The following is a 23589-nucleotide window of genomic DNA, read 5'->3' as shown; positions in this document are numbered from 1 at the left end:
CCCATAAGGCAACAATTTTCTTAAAGTACACATGAAATTTCAGATCTACTCTTCAGCAGCAGAAACTCACCCCTGGAACAAAGAATAAAAGCTAAATTTTGCTTTCAAAAATATACAAAAATATAACATTCAACATTAAACTATTATCAAGTTATTACTAATATTTTAGTTAAAAAAATAAAACTAGTGCCTTTCAAAAAAATTACTAAGAAAAACTAAAATATGCTCAGGTATTGAAATGCAAAGAGTCCCAGAATCACCACCTGGCCCCCTCCAAAACTTAATATTTAAACAAACACCAAAATTCTCCCGGTAAAAGTAACAGGTTTTTTTCCCATGGGCTATAATCATTCGCGGACAACGCTTTAATTAAAGCTGGGCAATGAAACCATGGATTAAGCTGAGTTTGTCAAGTCGAAAAACTTACTTCTTAGCAAAACAGAGCACCCTCATAATTTCTTAATGTGTCCTGTTAGGTCGACACATTAGCAGAGATGTAAACGATATCCCTTTTCAACCTTAACTGTGAATTTTTTCACCTTCAGTGCTTTCTGTCCCAAATTTAATGTTCTTTTAATGCAGTTTCTCCTGTGCAATGTATCATATTTATCTCTGTAGCCATCCATCACTATTTTCATTAATTGAAGCTAATTTCTTTCAACTTGGGGAAAGGTGTGAGGAATGAGGGGAACCCTACCTCTGCAGCTCTGGGCACGAAGGGCATTCACAGGTGCTGATTTTGTAATCATGAAGCCTGATTTTGAGGATGCTGAAATTCCTCAAATCCACCTTACTGCCCTCCATGCTGGACCTTAATCAACAATCTACTGGGATGGGAACCCAGTTCCCACCCAGACCCACTTAACGAAAAATGTCTACCTAAAATCCCTCCAGCTGCAACCTAAGTCCTTTTGTTTGTTTTCGCTCAAATGGCTAACAGCTGGTACCACCTTCCAGGTAAAATTATTTCATGTGTTTGAGAACAGGGATTAACTCATACCTTGGTCTTTTATTTCTCCAAGCCACAAAAACCGGTTCATTTCTCAAATCCTTTATACCTTTTCTACTGTTACCTCTGGGCTCAAGAGTCCTACTGGTGTTTGAAGTAATCAAGTGCCCAGAAATAAGTGAAGATACATTATAAAGGCTAGGGATAAGATTACTTTTCTGCTCACATTAGAGCCCAGTGGAAGGACCTTTGGATGGGCTCTGGCAGAAGGCTGGCTGTGTCCTCCCGCAAAAACAGCTTCCCAATCCTGCTTCTACAGTGCATCAGGGGAGGGAGGGAGACTTCTTAAGTATAAATGCAGAGCCTGACAGTTTTAAAAGTCACCTTTAAAAAGAGACAAAAAGCTGAGCAAAGGGATTTATCTTCAGGTGCTAATAGTATTTGGCTACCTTGCATTTGACGCTTACTCCTTGGGAGGAAAGTTATGACCAACCTAGACAGCATATTAAAAAGCAGAGACATTACTTTGCCAACAAAGGTCCATCTAGTCAAGGCTATGGTTTTTCCAGTGGTCACGTATGGATGTGAGAACTGCACTATAAAGAAAGCTGAGCACCGAAGAATTGATGCTTTTGAACTGTGGTGTTGGAGAAGACTCTTGAGAGTCCCTTGGACTGCAAGGAGATCCAGTCAGTCCATCCTAAAGGAGATCAGTCCTGGGTGTTCACTGGAAGGACTAATGCTGAAGCTGAAACTCCAATACTTTGGCCACCTGATGTGAAGAGCTGACTCATCTGAAAAGACCCTGATGCTGGGAAAGATTGAGGGCAGGAGGAAAAGGGGACAACAGAGGATGAGATGGTTGGATGGCATCAGCGACTCAGTGCACATGAGTTTGGGTGAATTCTGGGAGTTGCTGATGGACAGGGAGGCCTGGCGTGCTGCGGTTCATGGCGTCTCGAAGAGTCGGACATGACTGAGCGACTGAACTGAACTGAACTGAACCTTGCATTTGTATAGCACAGTTTACCTATGCATCTCTTCATAATATGTACCTTATTCCTGGAGAAGTCTGGGATGGTCTGTGAGTGAAGAGGATGGATGGAAACCACTGCCAAACTTAGCCCAAAATGCTGGCAGGTGGGTTCTCTCCATATTACAAGCCAGAAGTAACTATTTGATTTAATCTCAAGCATCCATTAGCTGCCTGACACTCAACGGGCATGTAATGAACATTCACTGAACTGAAAATTGGAGGCGGGGAAGTGGAGATCTTCTTGGTTGGGGCCGTCCTCAGTGAGGAGAGGGCTAGACTATGCACAAAGTAAGAACATGATGGGCTCCAGAAGAAAGTGAAAGTTGTTCAGGGTTGTCTGATTCTTTTCCACCCCATGGACTGTACAGTCCATGGAATTCTCCAGGCCAGAATACTGGAGTGGGTAGCCATTCCGTTCTCCAGCGGATCTTCCCAGCCCAGGTCTCCTGAACTGCAGGTGGATTCTTTACTGTCTGAAACACCAGGGAAGCCCAAGAATACTGGAGTGGGTAGCCTATCCCTTCTCCAGGGAATCTTCCCGAACCAGAATTGAACCGGTGTCTCCTGAATTGTAAGCAGATTCTTTACAAGCTGAGCTACTAATGAAATAACCCTGGGCTCTAAGGATGGTCCATCAAAAGGACAGGGGAGAAGATCCCAATCAGGCTAACAAAGTGGGCCAGAGAGAAGTAGAGCTGAGCCCTTTGAGAGATCAATACTGGGGGCAGGGACGACTGCAGAGGAACGACTGCAGAATAGTCAGCCACCAGAGTTGAGGGAGATGAGAGGCCAAAGGAGCTACAGGGGAGGGACCATGAGAGCATCGTGCGCTCTGCCAAGGAGGTCAGAGTTTATATGGTGCACACCCTAAGTCTGCAGTGTTCTATTTTTTAATTTTATTATTTATGTTTTCAAACATATACAAATGCAAATAGTGTAACAAGCCCCTGTGAACCACACCACCAACTTCAACAATGATCAGTGCTGGGTCAGTCTTGTTTCACCTGCACTCCCCTAATCCCCTTAACCTCCCTCCTCCGCTGGATAATTTTAAAGTAAATCCCAGACACGGTATCATTTCACCAGCAAAGGCTTTTAAGATCTGCCACGGGCAGATCTGTGTTTTGGCAGGATTACTCATTTAGGGCAGGAGGCGAAAAGATCAGTTATATGATTTTAGCAAGGAAATCAGAGTTCACACCCAGAGGTGACAGGGAAGGTATAGAAGTGATGAGAAATCCTGGGGAATCTTCCTCTGACGAGGTCATCCTACACAAGACAGGGGAGGGGAGGAGGAAGTGGGAGGAACTGAGGCTCTCTAGTTTGATGAGAACAATGGAGACATTAAGAATTAGAGAGGGATGGACTAGTTAGGGATTATCAGATACACAGAGAAGCCTGGTCACAAAGAAGCGGACACAACTGTGACTTAGCATGCATGCACGCATTTTTAATATTAGAGAAGAGATTAAACAACAAGGTCCTACTATACAGCCCAGGGAACTATATTCAGTATCCAGTGATAAGCCAGAATGGAAAAGAATACAAACAAGAATGTATATATACATATATGTATGTATATACATAACTGAATCACTTTGGTATACAGCAGAAACTAACAAAATATTGTAAATCAACTATACTTCAATAAAATAAAAAATGCTGAAGAATTAGAGAAAAGGAGGAAATGCAGAGTTGGGAAGATATGTTTACTCTTTGGTTCAATTGGTCTATTGGACATGTAGGTAGAATAAAACAAATATTAGAGCTGAGAGCACTGTTACAGAAGAAGAAGAGGGAAAAAATTCCATCTTAATTCACTGTTTGAAAACAGACTTGTGCCTGGGATAGATATTAGAGAGACAAACTCCCTCCTCTGAGGGAACTTTCAGTCTAGTTGGAGAAAACAAAGATTGTCCACACAGCAAAGATAAATGTAAAATCGGGATTCATGTTTTAAAAGAACATCACAAGAGGAGTGTGCCTTGAAGTAGTGAAGACTGAGCTAGGATTTGAAGGAGGGGTTGATTTAGGATTTGAAACCTTAGAGAATGGTGGCAAGCAGAACACTAAGAAATGAGAGTGGGACTTCCCTGGCAGCCCAGTAGTTAAGAGTCCAACTTGCAATGCAGGGAACTCGGGTTCGATCCCTGGTCAGGGAATTAAGATCCTACATGCTACAGGGCAGTGAAGATCTCTCGCGCAGCAACTATGACCCAGTGCAGCCAAACAAACAAATACTAACAAACAGGACTGGAAGCACAGCGAGACAGTGGAAGTGAGGAGAGAAGTGGGGCAGGCTGAGAAAGAGACAGGAGGCAAACCCTCAGGTTTCTGATTCTTCAGCAACCTGCAGCGCGGAACAACAGAAGAGGATTTAGGCAAACAGTTTTGCATCCAAGTGATGCCAGGGAAAGCAAGGTTTGTTTGAGTATGACCCATAGGAAAAGTCCAATATCTGTTTAGATGGGTAGCTTTAACTTGAAGTCAGTTTAACATCTATGTATGGTTGAGACAGGCAGCACATAAATAAGTAATTCTGTAAAGCATTTCAGTGTCCTGACACGCCCACAGGCCTGCAAGCTGCGGCGGGGCAGGGACCACATCTGTCCATGTCCCTAAGGGACTCGAGGTTCTAGCACAGCACCTGGCTTAAAAAGGATGACCAATAAATAACATGTGTGTGTGCTTCAACCAGGCTAAATAAGGGGACCACTCTCTCATTTCACTGACAGGGAAAGGGCCAACAGAGGCCCCCAGCTAGTAGGTGGCAGGGTCGATGATAAACCCAAAGGACAGGAAACAGTCACTATACGGGCCTGAGAGCCAAGGGAGAGAGGAGTGGAGCACGGCCACACAGCTTAGGACGTGATTTCAAATAATGGTAAAGGCTATGACCTTGGCAACAGGAGCAGGCTTAGATCCGAAGAAACCCAGCACTGTCCCTTATTAGCGACACGGTTTCCTCATCTGCAAAAGGGAGAGAGGCAGCCGCCAGGTCAGCAGCTTCATGTGAAGACCAGATGATGATTCATACAAAGCCTCTCACAGAACGCCTGCCTCATGATATGCATTTGCTCACCAGTACCTTTTACCACTGTCACGTGAAAAGAGCTTCCTGGACACAGAAGCTCGTTGTGATGCTGAGAAAATCCTGGTGTTGATGATGCTCTATACTTAAAGCGAGATTTTTCAATACAAGCTACTTCTGAAATAAGAAATCTTCTAACAGACTGTGGAGGACAAAGTGCTTCTGATATAAGATCAACTCCTAGGATCTGCTATCCCAGAAGCTCGCTAAATACTGTTATATAGCACCCAAGGTTTAGGTCTAAAATGCGTGTTCATTTTCGTCCAGGAGACAGCTACAAGCATGGGCAGAATATGTGTCACAGTTGGCCTGCCTAGCGTATCCTGCATGAATAGTCAGCAAAAAAGATAAGACGTTTACAGATTTTTAAAGGCCCACCAACAGCAGTACATGAACTATAATGACAAGACAAAGCCTCACTCCAAAGGACACTCAACATGATAAAGGTGTCACTCTTCACAGTTAACACCTCTACCGTGTCTATTTTTCTCATGAAAGGATATATTTAACACTTTCTTCAATTTTCCCTAGAAATGCATCTTTTGTCAAATGACAGATAAAACTTCAGCAAGAATTTTAACACTGAAGTTTATTATCCTCACCACCCCAGTCCTCTATAAGGTGGCAACATTTTGCATGTGAAAATACTGCAGCCAGAATCATTTTAAGTTTAAGTGGTATCTCTGCCATTGTCTGTGGGGGAAGAGGGAGGCAGAAAGAAGGATGGGGACTAGAAATGGAAAAAAAAGAATTTTTAAAATCCCTGTTACACTATCTACCAGATGTAAGTGAATAATAACTAATATGTTTGCAGCCTCGGCCTTAATCTTAAAACAAATGATAGTATTCAAATATAATATTTCGCACATGCAGACTGATAAGAGATTTTTCCCTTCTTTATTTCTTGAAGATTCTGTGAACGACACAATACAGAGCACAATGTATTTAATGAAAGGTTTCCAAGGCTGATTTCCCTACAGGTTATTTTCTTTCTTTTCTCTGGAACCCACACACGGGGTATACTGCAGGGACCAAGGGTGTATATAAAAATAAACTATGAGCCAGCATCAGAGCTGATACCCTTTCTCCTACAGGGGCAAGTGAATTATTAGATCTGTGTCATGAGTGTTTTTTTTTAATATGCCATTGTTCCCACTTGAGCACATTAAATTTTCCATATCCACTTTTAAACCAATATAACCTTTTTTTTTCCATGTTCATAATGTTCATGCTGTACATTAACAGGCAGAAAATCCAATAGCTTAAGTCATCATATTGTAGTTATATGTAAAGCTGGGTGGATGAAAACCTTTTGCATTTTCCTTCTCTTTGAACAGATACTATGCTGGAGTTGGCTAAAACCCTAGGAAAAAAAAATTACACCTCATGGGAAACTGTGCTAATATTTTTTTTTCTTTTATGATTGATCACAAATCCATTTTGAACATTACACATTTTTTTAAAGTTTATTATAACTCCAGTTCAACATCTTCCAGCCCAACAAATTGAAGGTGCTGGAATCTTTTGGTCTGGAAGATGTGTTTGCCAATTATTTTTGCACTAGTGCACATAAACAGGGAGAACTGGATCTTAGGTATGAGTTATACATTCCTGTACAAAATAATTGTATATTCTATGAAGACTGATTCTTTTTCTGGAGAAATATACAACAACACAAGGGAAATCTTGTACTAGCAGCATAACTGAAGTGGCAAGATACAATATTAGAAAAACAGAGCTACTTTCATTACTGTGATGCTGTGTGTCAGAATGTCTCTCCTTAATGAACCTGTTTGCAATAAGACTCCGGGTGCAAAGAGGCTATTTAGAGAGACTATTGTGTCTATAGTGAGTCCTTCAAATATCTTCCCACCATTAGACATGCCGCATTGACCAATTCTGTCCTGATTGCTGTTCTTTTTACTATCAAGGGAGATTCCTGCCCAGACAGACGGATGGCTCAGACACTGCAGTTCATAAAATGTTTACACTGTACTCACACACGCACTCACCACAGCAGTACAAGCTACAGCTCTCCAGATCACACAGTTGAACATGGCAGCGTCACATGAAGGTGGATGACATTCCAGTATCAATGAAAGGATTTAAGCTAAACTTTGGTCATCCTACCTACCTGTCACTATCAACAAAAAGCTTTTCTGTCTGCTCTCTTTCAGCACGTGCCCATGTCTACTGCTCACATGGGAACGCTTCAGGCAAACATTTTCTGTGCCTTCAGGTTTCTCACCCTGTTGAAATTTTTCTCCCAATTGCTGACAAGAAAAGACGACCACACATGTCATGCCATCAAAAACAAGGGGCGAGAGAGAACACAGTAATGGGTCAAAAAGGCTTTCTAAAAACTTTTTGAATTCCAACTGAAGGTGACAGGCTTAGAGGACCAGAGACTCGTCTCTGCAATGCAAGTGAAGCATCTCTGGCTGAAATCAGCCAGCCACCTTTTCACCAAGTCCAAACATGAGAGGCTGAAATGCTTAGCGGAAACCTCCTGTTCATCTTATTCTGAACTCTGTTCTTATCAGCTGCCACATGAGGCTGTAGCCTCACGTTTCACTCACCTACGTGCCAAGTGATCCTCTTGTGCTTTTTCAAATAGTTTATCCTTTCTATCCAAACACAAATACTGTGCCTGCCAGAAAAGGCCATATACAACTCCCCCATCTCAGCTAACAGGTAGAAAGAACTTCAAACGCAAAGGCCTAAATTGCCACTAAATGCTCCCAAGTGTAATCACTACTAGTTATAGCCAGGAAGGAACCAGAGAATTAAACACTGAATAAGCCTGGATCCAATGAATCCATTTCAATTCCCATTATTTTAAAATTTCTCTCACCTCCTCCTTTCTTCTAGGCTCAGCCTTATATTTGTTTTTAAATTTTATTTCTTTTAATAGGAGGATAATTACTTTATAATGTTGTGATGGCTTTTGCCATACATGAACATGAATCAGCCATAGGTATACATGTGTACCCCCCATCCTGAACGCCCCTTCCTCCTCCCTATTGCTCTGGGTTGTCCCAGGGCACCAACTTTGGGTGCCCTGCTCCACACATCGAACTTGCACTGGTCATTTTTACACATGGTAATGTATATGTTTAAATGCTATTCTCTCAAATTATGCCACCCTCGCCTTCTCCACTGAGTCCAAAAGTCTGTTCTTCACATCTATGTCTCCTTTGCTGCCCTGCATGTAGGATCATCAATATCATCTTTCTAAATTCCACATATATGTTAATATACAGTATTTGTCTTTATCATTCTGACTTACTTCACTCTGTATGATAGGCTCCAGATTCATCCATCTCAATAGAACTGACTCAAATGTGTTCCTTTTTATGGCTGAGTAATATTCCATTGTGTATATATACCACTACTGCCTTATCCATTCATCTGCCGATGAACATCTAGGTCGCTTCTGTGTCCTAGCTATTGTAAACAGTGCTGCAACGAACATTGGTTACATGTGTCTCAATTCTTCAACCTTATATTCTTGAAGACCTGACATATAGACCATCACTTGCCTGAAGCTCTGATTCTCAAAGTCATTTGAAGTATCTGATTTCAAGGTATTAACTCATCCAAACCTTAAAATAATGCCTCTATTAAAGCAACTTTGAACATTTGTTAAAAACAGATAAGCCTTTCTTAATTGAGATATCTGACATGCTGGACTGGATGAAGCACAAGCTGGAATCAAGACTGCCGGGAGAAATATCAATAACCTCAGATATGCAGATGATATCACACTTATGGCAGGAAGCAAAGAAGAACTAAAGAGTCTCTTGAAAGTGAAAGAGGAGAGAGAAAAAGTTGGCTTAAAATTCAACATTCAAAAAATGAAGATCATGGTATCCAGTCCCATCACTTCATGGCAAATAGATGAGGAAACAATGGGCACAGTGACAGACTATTTTCTTGGGCTCCAAAATCACTGCAGATGGTGACTGCAGCCATGAAATTAAAAGATACTTGCTCCTTGGAAGAAAAGCTATGACCAACCTAGACAGCATATTAAAAAGCAGAGACATTACTTTGCCAACAAAGTCAAAGCTATGGTTCTTCTAGTAGTCATGTATGGATGTGAGAGTTGGACTATAAAGAAAGCTGAGCACTGAAGAATTGATGCTCTTGAACTGTGGTGTTGGAGAAGACTCTTGAGAGCCCATGGACAGTAAGGCTATCCAACCAGACCATCCTAAAGGAAATCAATTCTGAATATTCGTTGGAAGGACTGATGCTAATGCTGAAACTCCAATCCTTAGGCTACCTGATATGAAGAACTGACTCATTTGAAAAGACCCTGATGCTGGGAAAGATTGAAGGCGGGAGGAGAAGGGGACGACAGAGGATGAGATGATTCGATGGCATCACCATGGACATCACTCAATGGACATGAGTTTGAGTAGGCTCCAGGAGCTGGTGGTGGACAGGGAGGCTTGGCGTGCTGCAGTCCATGGGGTCACAAAGAGTCAGACATGACTAAGTGACTGAACTGAACTGAACTGACATTGTGAACCTGGTTAAAAAACACTTGGAGGATTTGCCTGCATGTTCAGGAGGTGAAGGGACAGGAGAAATTTAGCAGCAATCACTTTTTTTCCTGCAAGTGAACAAAGACTGTACAAGATTCAAGGAAACTACAGCCCACAGAATCCAGGTCTAGGACTCTGGATGCCTTGCCTACTGGTCTCACTCACACCAGGCTATAGCTCTGTGTCCAGTAATCCTTCTGTATTTTGCCAACAAGGGGTTTTGTTTCCTTTTGAAACACCAGAGAGTTCTACTAAAATGTGCTTAGTTATATATGCCACGTGTACTGGTATAGAGAGAAAAAGACTATAGATAATTACAAAGAGTATAGATAATACAAAAATTATTTCTGCGTTCCATCCTCAAAGAACAGTCTCAGGACCAGCAGCATCAGCATCACCTGGGGACTTATTAGAAAGGCTGGTTCTCAAAAAAAAAAAAAAAAAAAATAGAAAGGCTGGTTCTCAGACTGTGTATGTGATGCACAGAGTCAGAAAACCCGGGGGAAAGGCCCAGCAGTCTGTGATGAGAGAGACCACCATGTGGCTCAGATGCGTTCTCCAGTTTAACAACCAGGGCTCTTGAATATACGATATGATTCGGGATTCCCTGTTGACTCAGATGGTAAAGAATCTGCCTGCAATGCAGGTTCAATCCCTGGGTCAGGAAGATCCCCGGGAGAAGGGAATGGCTACCCAGTCCAGTATTCTTGCCTAGGAAATCCCATGGACAGGCAAGCCTGGTGGGATACAGTCCATGGGGTCGCAAAGAGTTGGACACAACTGAGCAACTAACAACTTTTACTTCAACAATTTACAAAGCGTCATATTAAAATTATTTAAAATGGCTAATGCTTAAGGACATAATCAACTGGCTATACACTTAAAAAAAAAAAAAAAAGATCTAAAAGGAGGAAAACAATACAGGATGAAAAATTACCTTAAGAATATCCCAGTTTAGGGCAACAGGTAATTTACTATAAATATGTGTCTTTTGATTGTACTGCTCAATACAAACCACTCCACTCAATCCTTTATTTGGAAGAAAGCAAGTGCTCACTTTGGGCTTCCCAGGTGGCTCAGTGGTAAATCCAATAGAGGAGATACAAGTTCAATCCCTGGGCTGGGAAGACCCCCTGGATGAGAAAATGGAAACCCACTCTAGTATTCTTCTTGCCTGGAAGACCCCAAAGACTGAGGAGCTAGTGGGCTTCAATCCATGGGGTCACAAAGAGTCGGACACAACTCTGTGACTAAACACATACACACACACACACACACACACACACGCACTCTCTTTCAGATCAATACAATGAGGTATTTACATAAACCCCAATGTTAAGATAAGGTAATGGAAAATATAACGGAAATGAATTCATGAATTTTATTGTAAGGATCCATGCCAAAATGGAAAGAGATGTTAACCAATATGAAGTATTAAATATTAAAAAGTTACAGCTCAGATAATGACAGCAGTATGTGCCAAAGCAAAGATACACCATTTTGTTAAGGTAAATGGAAGTAGGGATATGAAGAAACTAGAATACAAGCACCAAATTAAGAGCAAAAGATGAACATGAACAGAGAGTACTGTCCTGTGGGTGAGAACATTACAAAAGGTCTGTGAAAGGTAAGAGGGGCAGGTTTGAACTGGATCTGACATTAAACCTCAAGGAAACTACTGTTAACTCAGGAGGTAAAAAGCTTATCAGAATTGTCGTGACTTCAAAATCAAAGCCAGCACTGTTTATAACGACCCAAAGTTAGATACAACCTAAATGTCCATTCAAAGAGGACTGGTGACAGTCATCATGGTACTCCCCTACAAGGGCATTCTTGATGTACACATGCGTAATAACTTGTACACATGCAAATCTGTACACACGCATAATAACAACATTGACAAGCACCCCCACTGGCAAGTGGAAAAAGTAATTGAACATACAGTACCATCCACCTTCTTTTTCAAAAACTATGGGCACATACATGTGTTTTTGCAAAGAATAAAGTCTAGAAAACCATAAACCACAATGGCCACAGCAGGTAAGTGGATTACAATTGAATTTTATCTTCTCCCTATTCCTCTATTTTCTGAAGTTTCCTGGTTTTTAAATGAACAACAATTACTCACAAAATGAGGAAATAATAAACATATAAACATGTAAATGTTTTAGAAAAAAAGGCAATAAATGATAGATTGCTATTTTATAGGCAGGGATCCAAGGAAGTACTGCTGGTTGGCACAATATAGACTCACTAATGAAATTCCAGACATTTCACAAAACCAGGATTCAGAGACAAAGATACCGATTTTACAAGGAAAAAATCCTAAACTGCAGGCAATCATCATAATGTATCAATCCCTCTTTTCCGCAAAAAAAAAAGGGGGGGGATATCAAACTCACCTAAACCACTACATCCAAACAAAAATCCAAATGAAAACTGAAAAGGACATAGTTTATTAAGCACATATTATGCACCAGACACACTCACATATCATCTCCTTAAGTTTCAACTTGCAAGTTATCATCTCCAATTTGCAGGGAAGAGGTTCAAAGGAAACAAGCACATTTCTGATGCACAGTGCACCCCAGAGCTCACGAGACGTTTCTGTTTCACCAGGCTCCAAAAGGGATCCTTAGCATGCAGTTCTTAAGAGTGACGAGAGCTGAAATTGAGGGCTGTTATTGCTCAGTTGCTCCATCGCATCTAACTCTTTGCAACGCCATGGCCTGCAGCACGCCAGGCTTCCCCGTCCTTCGCTATCTCCTGGAGTTTGCTTAAACTCATGTCCATTGAGTCGGTGATGTCATCCAACCATCTCATCCTCTGTTGCCTCCTCCTCCGCCTGCTTCAGTCTTTCCCAGCATCAGGGTACCCACATAAAAACTTCAGAAAGGATTCCGTGATCCTTTATTAAGCACAAAATCAGTATCATAGAATAGGAGGGGGAGATGTGAGCGGAAGGCAGCAAGGGCCTAATGTGAGATAGCTGGACAGCCTGTATTAAGGATTTTGGACTCTGAGAGAAAATGACATTTTTAAAGATACTCCTTTGTTGCCTATGTTAGGGGATGGTAGTGGTAATGTGTTACCAAACAAAAGATGTTGCTTAGATAATTTACCAGACACACGAAGACAAGAGCAGATTTAAGAAGCATCCAACAGGTGGAACTGAAAGGATGTACTGATGATGGGATATTCCTCCTTAGACCCAACCACCTTGCAAACTGAATTCTAAACTTCTCTAATATGCTTTCACCAGTAACAAACTCTGAAGGCCTCTCCAGTTTGGGATCTTGCAACCTGACTTCTTAGTTTTTACCTTTGCAATACAAACCTACACAAATGCATCTAGATATTATAAAGTATTTGCTCCATCAATTGATAAATGGATAAACAAAAATGTGATACATACTATATACAATGAAGTGTTATTTGGCAAAATAGGGACAAATCCTTAAAATATTATATGCATGAAAGACATAAGATACCATATACAGTATGATTCCATTTGTATGAAATACAAATAGGCAAATTCAAAGACAAAGTACATCAGTAGCTGTCTACAGCTGCAGAGGGTTGGGAGTGTTGGGGGATGGGTGATAGTTAAAGGGTAAACATTTATTTTTGAGGTAATAAAAATGTTCTAACTTTGACTGTGGTGATGGTTACACAACTCCAAATATGTTAAAACTCACTGAAACAAAAAAAAACATCCGAATTAGGTAAATTTTGGCCTTCCCTCGCAGCTCAGTCGGTATAGAAGCTGCCTGCAATGCAGGAGACCCGGGTTTTATTCCTGGGTTGGGAAGATCCCCTGGAGAAGGAAATGGCAACCCACTCCAGTTTTCTTGCCTGGAGAATCCCATGGACAGAGGAGCCTAGCAGGCTACAGTCCATGGGGTCGCAAAAGTCGGGCACAACTTAGTAACTAAACCACCACCACCCAAGTAGGTAAACCGCATGGAATGTGAATCATATCTCAATAAACACATTATTTTTAAGTGGTTTTTTTTGGGGGGGGGCAAGTATTTACTGGGTATGATGCTGGGGCCTAAGTTACAAACAGGATGAGCAGGTGAAGATAACAGGACTTCAGCATAAAAATCTACGAAAAATAAAACCTCCAGTGGATCTAAGGATGTCCTCCTTGGTTCTATGCAAAATTTTCCTCTTGACATCTTTAAGAAAAAATGCTGACTTAATTCCAGTTTTTCTTTCAATTGTTAACTCTGGAGGTATTCATCTACTAAGATATATTGTGGAGACTTCCCTGGTTGTTCAGTGATTGGGACTCCATGCTGCCAACACAGCGGGTGTGGATTCAAGCCCTGGTCAGGGAGCTAAGATCCCACATGCTGTGTAGCATGACCAAAAGATAAAAAAAAATTAAATTTCAAAAAAGATATATTCTGAATCACAGACCAAAAGTTTATTTAAACCTGCAGCTAAAGAACATTCCCTAAAAACAGACTGAATTCTTCTGTTAAAAAAAAAAATTCCCTGGATAAAACATTTCTAGACATGTGGATACTCTAAAAAAAAAAAAAACTGGATACAATTGTTTCACATGTATATCAACACATAACACTAGCCTTACATTTCATATCCAGCCACAAATCATCTATTGTAACTTATGCTTTTACTTATATGGATGTAATGAGAATCACTGCCAAACCGAGCTCTTCAAGCAGGTGTCTTGGAGAGCAGTGGTCTAAATGCCAAAGATCTAAAGATTTAGATTTAAGACATCATGTCATCAGGGCTGGAATGATTTTCAGGCATGGTGGTGATAAACAAGCAGCTCATATCTACAAAAAAAGACGAGCATAGAAGAACGGAAATGCTTTTTATTACCCTAGGGAAATAATCATAGATTTAATCAAAGTTTTAAATAAAATACATTCTATTGTAGCAACATTAAAGGTTCCAAAAATTAGAAACCTACATTGCCAATAATAGGGGTTCTATAAATAAATAACATTTCATGTCAGAATACTATATGATGATTAAAATGCCTATTTTATAAGGAACCCAAAGATATGAAGGACAATTAATGTAACTTTCATATTAAGTGCAAAGTATCAGTTGCAAAGCAGCATATTCAGTATCATTTCTACTTTATAAAATTAAAGATGCATAGGGAAAAAAATCTAAAATTATAGTTACAAAATGATAAAAAAGTAACCTTAGGAATGATTTTTCATTTTTGGTAGTCACATATAATTCAAACTTTCTAAAATAAATATTTCTGTTATAAGAGATGGGGACTCAGACAATAAGTCTGCAGTCATTTCTCATCTCCTCATTGAAGTAAATGGCAGAAGAAAAATGTTCTGATCCAAAATGAGAGTTTTTGTGATCTGGGTTTTGTTTGCCATTAAGTTTTAATATACTAGTCTTTCTAATGTCCTGAGTGCTCTCTTTACTCTGAGCTTTTGTCAGAGTTGTTCCTAGTACCAAGAACATTTTTAGTCACTGTTCCTAGACCATTCGATGGGCTTCCCAGGTGGCTCAGAGGTAAACGACCTGCCTGCCAATGCAGCAGACCCAGGTTCGATCCCAGGGTTGGGAAGATACTCTGGAGAAGGAAATGGCAACCCACTGCTGTATGCATGCCTGGAAAATCCCATGGACAGAGGAGCCTGGCGGGCTACAGTCCATGGTGTCACAAAAGAGTTGGGCACAACTTAGCGTCTAAACAACAGACCACCTCATCTGGCTAACTCGGCAAAATAAAGGGGGTAGGGAAGACTCTGGCAATCATGCATCTTGTACATGGGCTGGGCTTAGGGCTCCACAGTGTTTAGCACCTGGTACACTAGTCACCTGATTTCATAGTTTTTTCGCCTACTAGATTCTACGGTACTTTGAGTGCAAGGAAAAAAAATGTTTCTGTTTTGTTCAGCATTACCTGCTATACTTCATAGCACATCACATACATTTGATTAATATTTTTGAAAAAAAAAACTGAATTTATGTATTAATTGCTGAATGAAGAAGTAAACAGCCTGCCACAGAAGTGAGGTATGCCTAATTCTTAGAAGCATTTCCTCTCAAGTAAACCAGAGATGTGCGTTTCATGTAATGGAAACATAAGAGTGTAGTCAGTTAGCACCTTGAACAAAAGACAGGTCATATGTGGCTCCTGCTTTCAGAGTCCAAAAACCTGAAAGCATCAGTCTAATAGAAAGTTAAATATGTCCAATCACAGGGTATCAAATATGCTAATGTCTTAAATACACAATTTGCAAACAAACAGAAATAAGGCACAATTAAGGGAAACAATCAAAATAGAATACCATATTTTCTGAGCTTGGTTCCTAAAGATCAGATTCAGATGTTGTTTTTATTCATAAGCTGGGAAAAAGTAAATAAAACATTCTGTACACTGCTCACCATAAATCTTAACTTACCCCTGAAATTAAATCTAAACACAAACATAACCCTAAAACCTCCTCTAGCCCCACAAATACTCAGACAACCAAAATCTGATTTCCAGGACAGCAGTTTTACCATGTGAGTACAATATTTATGCAGAAGAAATAAATTATGCAAATCACAATGATTTACGCCTATTATAGCTAAGCTTACTCTTTGCAGATTGCAAGGTTCAAGAATCTACAAATTTACTCAAAATTCAGGTTGCCTAATGAAACAATTATACATACAGGACACTTTAAGACCTATTTAAGAAGACCTTACCAAAGCTTCAAACAATATACACTGCTTTATATTATCTACTTGGCATCTGATTGTAATAGCTAAAGAACAAACTCAAATTTTAAAATTAATTCACAAATTAAACCCCTACTTTATATAAACCACTACTATATTCATCTTCCTTCCATGCTATCTAGAAATGTCTTTAAAAAGTAATTCAAGGGTCTCGGGTCAACATGGCAAGCAGTTTGTGCCATTTCAGCATCAAGCAGGTGGCCAGAGGGTATTTAAAAAGGGTATTACAATGCTGCCGGGTTCAATAAACTGGGCTTAATGCAAGATGATATAATATATGAGAATGACGATGTAAAAGAGGCAATAAGAAGGCTTCCTGAGAACTTTTATGACGACAGAGAGTTTCACATTAAGAGAGCACTGGACATGCACACAAGGCAGCAGATCCTGCCTAAACTGCAGTGGACAGAATATGAGGATAAATTCTACCTCGAGCCGTCTCTGAAAGAGGTGCTTTGGGAAAGAAAAGGGAGAGAAGAATGAACTGAGAAATAATTTAGTAGTCTAAATCTGTGGATACAGCTGTTATCAAATATTTTTATGAAGTTAGTGTAAACCTGAAATGTACAATGTAGAACTATTTAGGCTATAAATGTATTACTTTAAATACATATCTATTACAATTTAAAAAAAGTTATTCAAGGGATTTCCCTGTGGTCCAGTGGCTAAGTGCAGGGGGCCCGGGTTCCATCTCTGGTCAGGGAACTAGATTCCACACACTGATACTAAGAGTCTGCATGCCACAACTCAGACCCAGTTCAGGAAAATAAAAACTTGAAATAATTTTTTTTAAGTTGTATGGCAGAAACCAACACAACATTAATTTTCCTCCAATTAAAAAATTAAACCAGAAAAAGTAATTCAAATGAAATATCAACACTTTTTTTTGTATTTTTCTTTCATTTTTAATTGAAGGATAATTGCTTTACGGTACTGCATTGGTTTCTACCAAACATCAAAATAAATCAGCCACAGGTTTTTAAAATTAGAGCTATCATTACAAATCTTAGTGATGTAACCACCTGATTGCTGCTGCTGCTAAGTCGATTCAGTCGTGTCCGACTCTGTGCGACACCATAGACGGCAGTCCACCAGGCTCCTCTGTCCCTGGGATTCTCCAGGCAAGAATACTGGAGTGGGTTGCCATTTCCTTCTCCAATGCATGCATGCATGCTAAGTCACTTCATTCCTGTCCGACTCTGGGCGACCCTATGGACAGCAGCCCACCAGGCTCCTCTGTCCACGGGATTCTCTAGGCAAGAATACTGGAGTGGGTTGCCATTTCCTTCTCCAACCACCTGATTAGCCATGAGTAAATTTTCTAATCTTTAAAATATAAATTTTAAAATTCACTTAAATTTTTAAAGGTTTTGTCTTGACATACACGTTAAAACTTTGAAAGATCTTTTTTTAATGATGAAAACTGTCAAACACAAAGGGGATTAATACATCTCCACTAACCATGGAAGAGCATCTGATTTTCTTTTTCTAGTGAGCGTGGCAAAAAGCTCAAAATTTTTTATTAAAACAAGAAGAAAAAATCCTATGCAAAGAATGGAGGAGAGCATCATCACAGGAGTAAAAACAAATGTGCTTATCTTTTCAATCCAAGAGACTCTGCACAGTCTCAGTTATAGAGTGGCTCTGGGTGTGGTAGGGAAGGCAGATAACCAGCGCTCGGTGCACCTGACGGGGTGCTCAGAAAGCTCTTTGGAACAGTCTAGGGCTACTTTCTTCGCTGAGTACTTGAACACCTACCACCACTAAAAACATACAAGACAAAGCACTTTCAGGAATTTTTAAACCTAGTCTGGAGTATCATACAGCCATTCGAGTAACTTTCTACAAGCCACAAAGCCTTAAGTGCCTTGAGAAAATGACTGCAAAAAAGGAGGCAAACCCAGGAACTGATGTGGCTAAAACACAGTATAAAAAGTGTCAGAGACTGAGGTGGAAAGATAGGCTGGCTTCCTCTCAAGCAGGACCCTGAATACAGAAGTAAAGGGCTTGTTCTGATCAGAGAGCTTGCAATGAATGAAGTTTGGGCCTGAGTAGTGACAAAGTCAGAGATGTTTTCAAAAGCCTTCAATCCCAAGGAGTGGAGCTTCCTGGAGGGAGCTTGAAAAGTTACTGCAGCCAGCTTGTGGCAGGGCAGCAACATTGAAGAGGAGCAAACAAGCTCAACAGCAGTCATGAGACTTTTAAGGAGGGGATAGCTCCAAGAGATAACGCACACTAAAACAGTCAGTTTTCAGGATGTGGTGAATGAAGGGAATGGACAGAAGATAAGAAGACAATCATCGCTCAGGTGTTCTGGCCTCCGAGACCAGGACAGTCACTTAGAGATGGAGTGTGGTTTCCGTGTGTGTGCTTGCACTACAAAGCATCCCTAGAGAGAGCTTTCTCGTCTATTTTTTTGAAAAGCTAAATGTGCTTGCACCTTAGAGATGAAGAACTAGAACCTTAAGCTCACCTCCGCCAAACCCAACTCTCTTCTAGATGCTAACCTGGACCAGCTGCAATAAGAGACTGGACCACCCAAACCCTAAGGCATCTCTCCAGCAAAGGTTCTTGTCGGGGCCTTCAGCTCCTGATGGTCATGATGGGTGAATAAATGCTCTGCATTTTCAGAGAGCAGAATTAGAAAACTTAAAAGATGTTACACTGCATCTGGAAGGTCAGATAAAGTAAATGCATCAGGTGATTAATTTGGGTGATGGGAGCTCTCCCTATATATTTCTTGAAAGGAACAACTCAAGAGGATGAAAATGAGGTATGACCTAAAGCTTACACATTTGGGGGGACCTCCTTAAGAAACAGCATGCAAAAACATATGCATCCTTTACACAAAGAAATGACCCCGAGGACACTATTTGCTGGGACACCACCCCCCACCTCCCCAGGGATGTGGAGGAAAATTCTACCCCCCCTGCAAAAGCACCCATTCAGAACAGACAAAGAGCTCAAAGGTCATCTGAGAGAACTGAAAGGAAGGTGGCACTCTCAAAAATCCCAGACACTCTTGTGACAGAAAGATGCAAACTTTACTGGATGGCACAAAAGGAGTTAAAATTACCCAAGAAAATGCAGGCAAAAAGAGATGAGAGGCTTGGACTGGCTGATTATTCTTATAAGGATCTCATTTGACAGGGGTAAAATACAAAGAAAAGTGTGTGCCAGTTTTTACAGAAAACATATGGGAACTTACCTGGGGAAATTTGCTTTCTTTTAACGGAACAAGGAGTCTTTTCAGGTATTCTGAGTTGAAATTGAGAAGGACATGTTTAATTACAGTAAATGTGGAGAAAGGGTAAGCCGCGGGAGAATGGTGGCCATAACGTATTAATATTCAACTTCATTCCTGGGTTGGGTGGGTGGAAGAGACTAGAACAGGAGCTACATTTTTACATACAAAGACCCACTATACAAGGAAGGAAAGAAAGGAGGGTGGGAAGAACGAAGAAAGGGAAGAAAGAAGAGAGAAAGAGATGGAAGAAAAATATCAATCTCCACTTGAATAAGCCTACAGGAGGGATTTTTCTGTAAAGAAAGGTTATGAATGTCAAAGAAAATTAATTTATCCCCCAAATTTTGGCTCCTCAACATGAAAACACAAAAAAGATGACATGTAAACTGTTAAGACAAGAGCACCCTTTTCTATCTCAGACACCCTGTGTACTCAAGGTGCCTGGGGGCAAGTTGATCAGCACTGTGCCTTAGCTCTGAACCTCAAATGCAGAGAGATGCTCTCTATACCCAAAGTGGAGATGGCGTGCTCTGGTGAGTACACGTGGGGCAGGAGAATCAAAATGCCAACAGTCAGCAGCCCAGTGAAGGTCTCTGATCTGAACCACAATGACCCCAATACCACAAGAGTCCCAGCTCCTCCCACACCCCAAAATGCAACTCTCTGATCAGGCATCTTCTGCCCCCCACCCCACCAAATACTAATGGGAAGAGACTGGAAAGAGAACAAGATCAGACAAGGACCAAACAGGACAGGCTAGAGAGCAGTAACAATGATTCTGGGCTCCCTTGGGAGTAATAAAGTGACAGAGCGGACAGGAAGAGAGCCAATTAGTACATTCCCAGACAAGAGACAGCCGAGGCTAAGGAAAAGCAAGGAATTAAACACAAATTTTGCCAGTCTGCCTATGTCAGCATAGTTATTCTTCACTAATATGAAACTGACACGCAACCGAGACAAAGGTACCAAAACTGCAAGAATGGCAAGAGCCCCGGGCAGAGGGAAACTAGTCCTGTCTCCATCACTGTCTGCAATGCTCAGTGAGTCGCCTCAGAGCAACTCTAAACTCTATCCTTCTTAACCATGAAATGAAATAATTCCCAGAGCTGGCATCCTAGAACTCAAAGACCTCATGTTCCTATGAAAGAGTACGGACTTGAGCCGGACGACCTGGGTGTGAATTCCAGCTCTGCAAGTGTTTTTGACTTTGGGAAAGTTACTTGACCTCTCTGTACCTCAGTTTCCCCATCTGTGAGACACGAGAAAAACACTCTACCTCATGGAACTGCCTAAGGATGAAGAGCTCTGTTAGTTGTAATTATGGCTATGGGCAAATTTTGTACCCAATACCTTTTGGGTATGAGCATCTGTGTGGTGAATCACCTTTCTGAAAAGCTCTTCCTCAGAGGGGCAAGCAACTCTGCCTATCACTTTTCAGGGTGGTTCCCTTCCTAGGCCAGGGACTGCTGTTGCTGTTTAGTTGCTCAGTCGTGTCCAACTCTTTGAGACCCCATGGACTGCAGCACACCAGGCTCCTCTGTCCTCCACTGTCTCTGGAGTTTGCTCAAACTCACATCCATTGAGTTGGTGATGCTATATAACCATCCTCATCACCTGCTGCCTCCTCTCCTCCTGCCCTCAGTCTTTCCAGGCAACAGGGTCTTTTCCAATGACTTGGCTCTTCCCATCAGGTGGCCAAAGAATTGGAGTTTCAGCATCAAACCTTGCAATCTAAGGGACTCTCAAGAGTCTTCTCTAGCACCACAATTTGAAAACATTAGTTCTTTGGCACTCAGTCTTCTTTATGATCCAACTCTCACATCCATACCTGACTACAAGAAAAACCATACCTTTGATTATACAGACCTTCATCAGCAAACTGATATCTCTGCTTTTTAATGCACCTAGATTTGTCATAGCTTTCCTTTCAAGGAGCAAGTGTCTTCTAATTTCATGGCTGCAGTCACCATTTGCAGTGATTTTGGAGCCCAAGAAAATAAAATGTCACTTTTTCCCCTTCTATCTGCCATGAAGAAATGGGACTAAATGCCATGATCTTAGTTTTCTAAATGTTGACGTTAAAGCCAGTTTTTTTGCTCTCCTCTTTTACCCGCATCAAGAGGCTCGTTAGTTCCTCTCCACTTTCTGTCATTAGAGTGGTGTCATCTGCACATCTGAGGTGGTTGATATTTCTCCCGGCAATCTTGATTCCAGCTTGTGATCCATCCCGCCCAGCATTTCTCATGGTGTACTCTGCTTATAAATTAAATAAGCAGGATGACAATATACAGCCTTGTCATACTCCTTTTCCAATTTGGAACTAGTCAGTTGTTCCATGTCCAGTTCTAACTGTTGCTTCTTGACGTGAATACAGGTTTCTCAGGAGACAGGTAAGGTGGTCTGGTACTCCCACCTCTTGATTGCAACTCCCTTCCATCAGCACCTTGCTAAATTACAGTGCAAGCCTCTGGTTTCCATTCTCTCAAATTCATCCTCGAATTAAATCTCACATGTAATTCTCCTGCTTACAACCCAAAGGCACTTTTTTGTCACATGCAACAACATGGATCAATCTCAAAACTATTATTCTAAGCGAAAGAAGCCAGACTTAAAAGGTTACATACTGTAGGATTACATTTATATCATGTTCTGGGAAAGGCAAATTTTTAAGGACAGAAAACAGGTCAGTGGCTGCCAGGGGCTGGGGTTGGGAGGAGGGGTTAGTCACTCAGGAGCACTGAGGAGGTGCTGTAAATGTTCTTCATCTTGATTGCGGTGATGGTTACAAGACTAAGATCAAACACACTAAATGATGCACTAAAATAGGTCAATTTTAGTGTGTATAAATTATACCTTAATTTGAAAGAAATTACAGAGAAATCCCAAGGGTTTCCCATTGCCTACAAGTACTCAGCATTGCTGATCTGTCCCCTATCATGCCTTCCACATTCCAGCAGCAACCAACTTTTTAAAATTCCCTGCATACTCGGTGCAGAAATGTCTTAACCACTGTTCGGCTCTTAAACAGCTTTTCCATATTAGCCACTGAGTCCTCTGGGCTGTCTTCCGTCTTCTCTCAACCTTCACACTCCCAGGCAGATAAGTTAGTAAGTTATTTCCCTATCACTGCTTTCAAAGAAAGCATGCATATATTGTGATATAATGAATGCTCTTGTCTCTCATTGATCAACTGAAATGTGAATTCTTAGGGAAAAAGAACTACTTTTATCCAAGTGTGTATGCAACCTGGTCCATGGCAGATAGTCAATAAATTTTTGTTGGAATGATGTTTCATAAGGCGTCGCTATCTCACTGCACCCCCAGCACTTACAAGAGCGCCCACTTGGCTCAATAAACAATGGCAGCCCTTGCCCTGCACACTAATACAAGATGATAAACATGACCGTGCAAGCTGAAACCAAGCAGAGCAACCTTAATAACAAACAGAAAAATTCTAGCTTCTCTATGATCTGTAACATTTTTTGTCAAAAACACTAAAAAGCAGTTACATAGGAAGATGAAAAAAGCAAAACATTCATTTTACTACACTGTAATTTAAAACATTAGAAACTTGAGAATTAAAGCATTTTATTTCTTTATCGGAAAAAAAAGCATCAAGAGCAGTCTGAGTAGTTTGAACAGTGCTGCCTTCTTCTCACTGTATAATTTAAAACATCAAATGAGCATCTTTTGTACCGGCATTTTCCTGTCTAAGTCTGGATTAGCTTCCAACATTTTAGCCCTTCTGTTTTCATTGTCCTGCAGTATCTCTGAGGAGTTCTCTTTAAAAGGACGTTTTCCACCAGCATCTTTTCCTCTGTTATGCGTTCATCCTTTTTGTCACAATCTCTTTTCTAATTTACGTAGCAACTTCCTCTTCCCTAACTCCTCTGGCTGCATACACAGAGGCTCTAGAACAGCGGCAGCGTTGACACGCCTGCAGTCAGCTTGTTTTCCTAGAACTCGATTTAGGAA

General features: G+C 40.9%; 1 protein-coding gene and 1 pseudogene across 7 annotated transcripts in view; one reads left to right on the top strand and one right to left on the bottom strand.

Moving 5' to 3' along the window:
* The window catches only part of BNC2 (basonuclin 2), a 479630-nt gene that overhangs the window by 367067 nt on the left and 88974 nt on the right, over positions 1 to 23589 (bottom strand). For 2 of the 7 annotated variants that reach the window (XM_044939827.2, XM_044939828.2), the window contains exon 1: positions 698 to 1484. The exons of 1 other annotated variant lie outside the window; for it this stretch is intronic. In XM_044939827.2, the coding sequence (XP_044795762.1) occupies positions 698 to 724 (27 nt within the window). In that variant the 5' untranslated portion in view covers positions 725 to 1484. Of the gene's footprint in view, positions 1 to 697; positions 1488 to 23589 lie in introns of those variants that run through there. 4 more of the 7 variants (XM_044939817.2, XM_044939819.2, XM_044939818.2 and 1 more) reach the window with 4 other exon arrangements.
* On the top strand, positions 11657 to 16850 carry LOC102405892 (annotated as a pseudogene).

Source organism: Bubalus bubalis, chromosome 3 (assembly GCF_019923935.1).
Source record: "Bubalus bubalis isolate 160015118507 breed Murrah chromosome 3, NDDB_SH_1, whole genome shotgun sequence".
Taxonomy (NCBI): Eukaryota; Metazoa; Chordata; class Mammalia; order Artiodactyla; family Bovidae; genus Bubalus; species Bubalus bubalis.
Note: the sequence above shows the minus strand (reverse complement) of the source record. Positions and strands in the feature narration are given on the sequence as shown.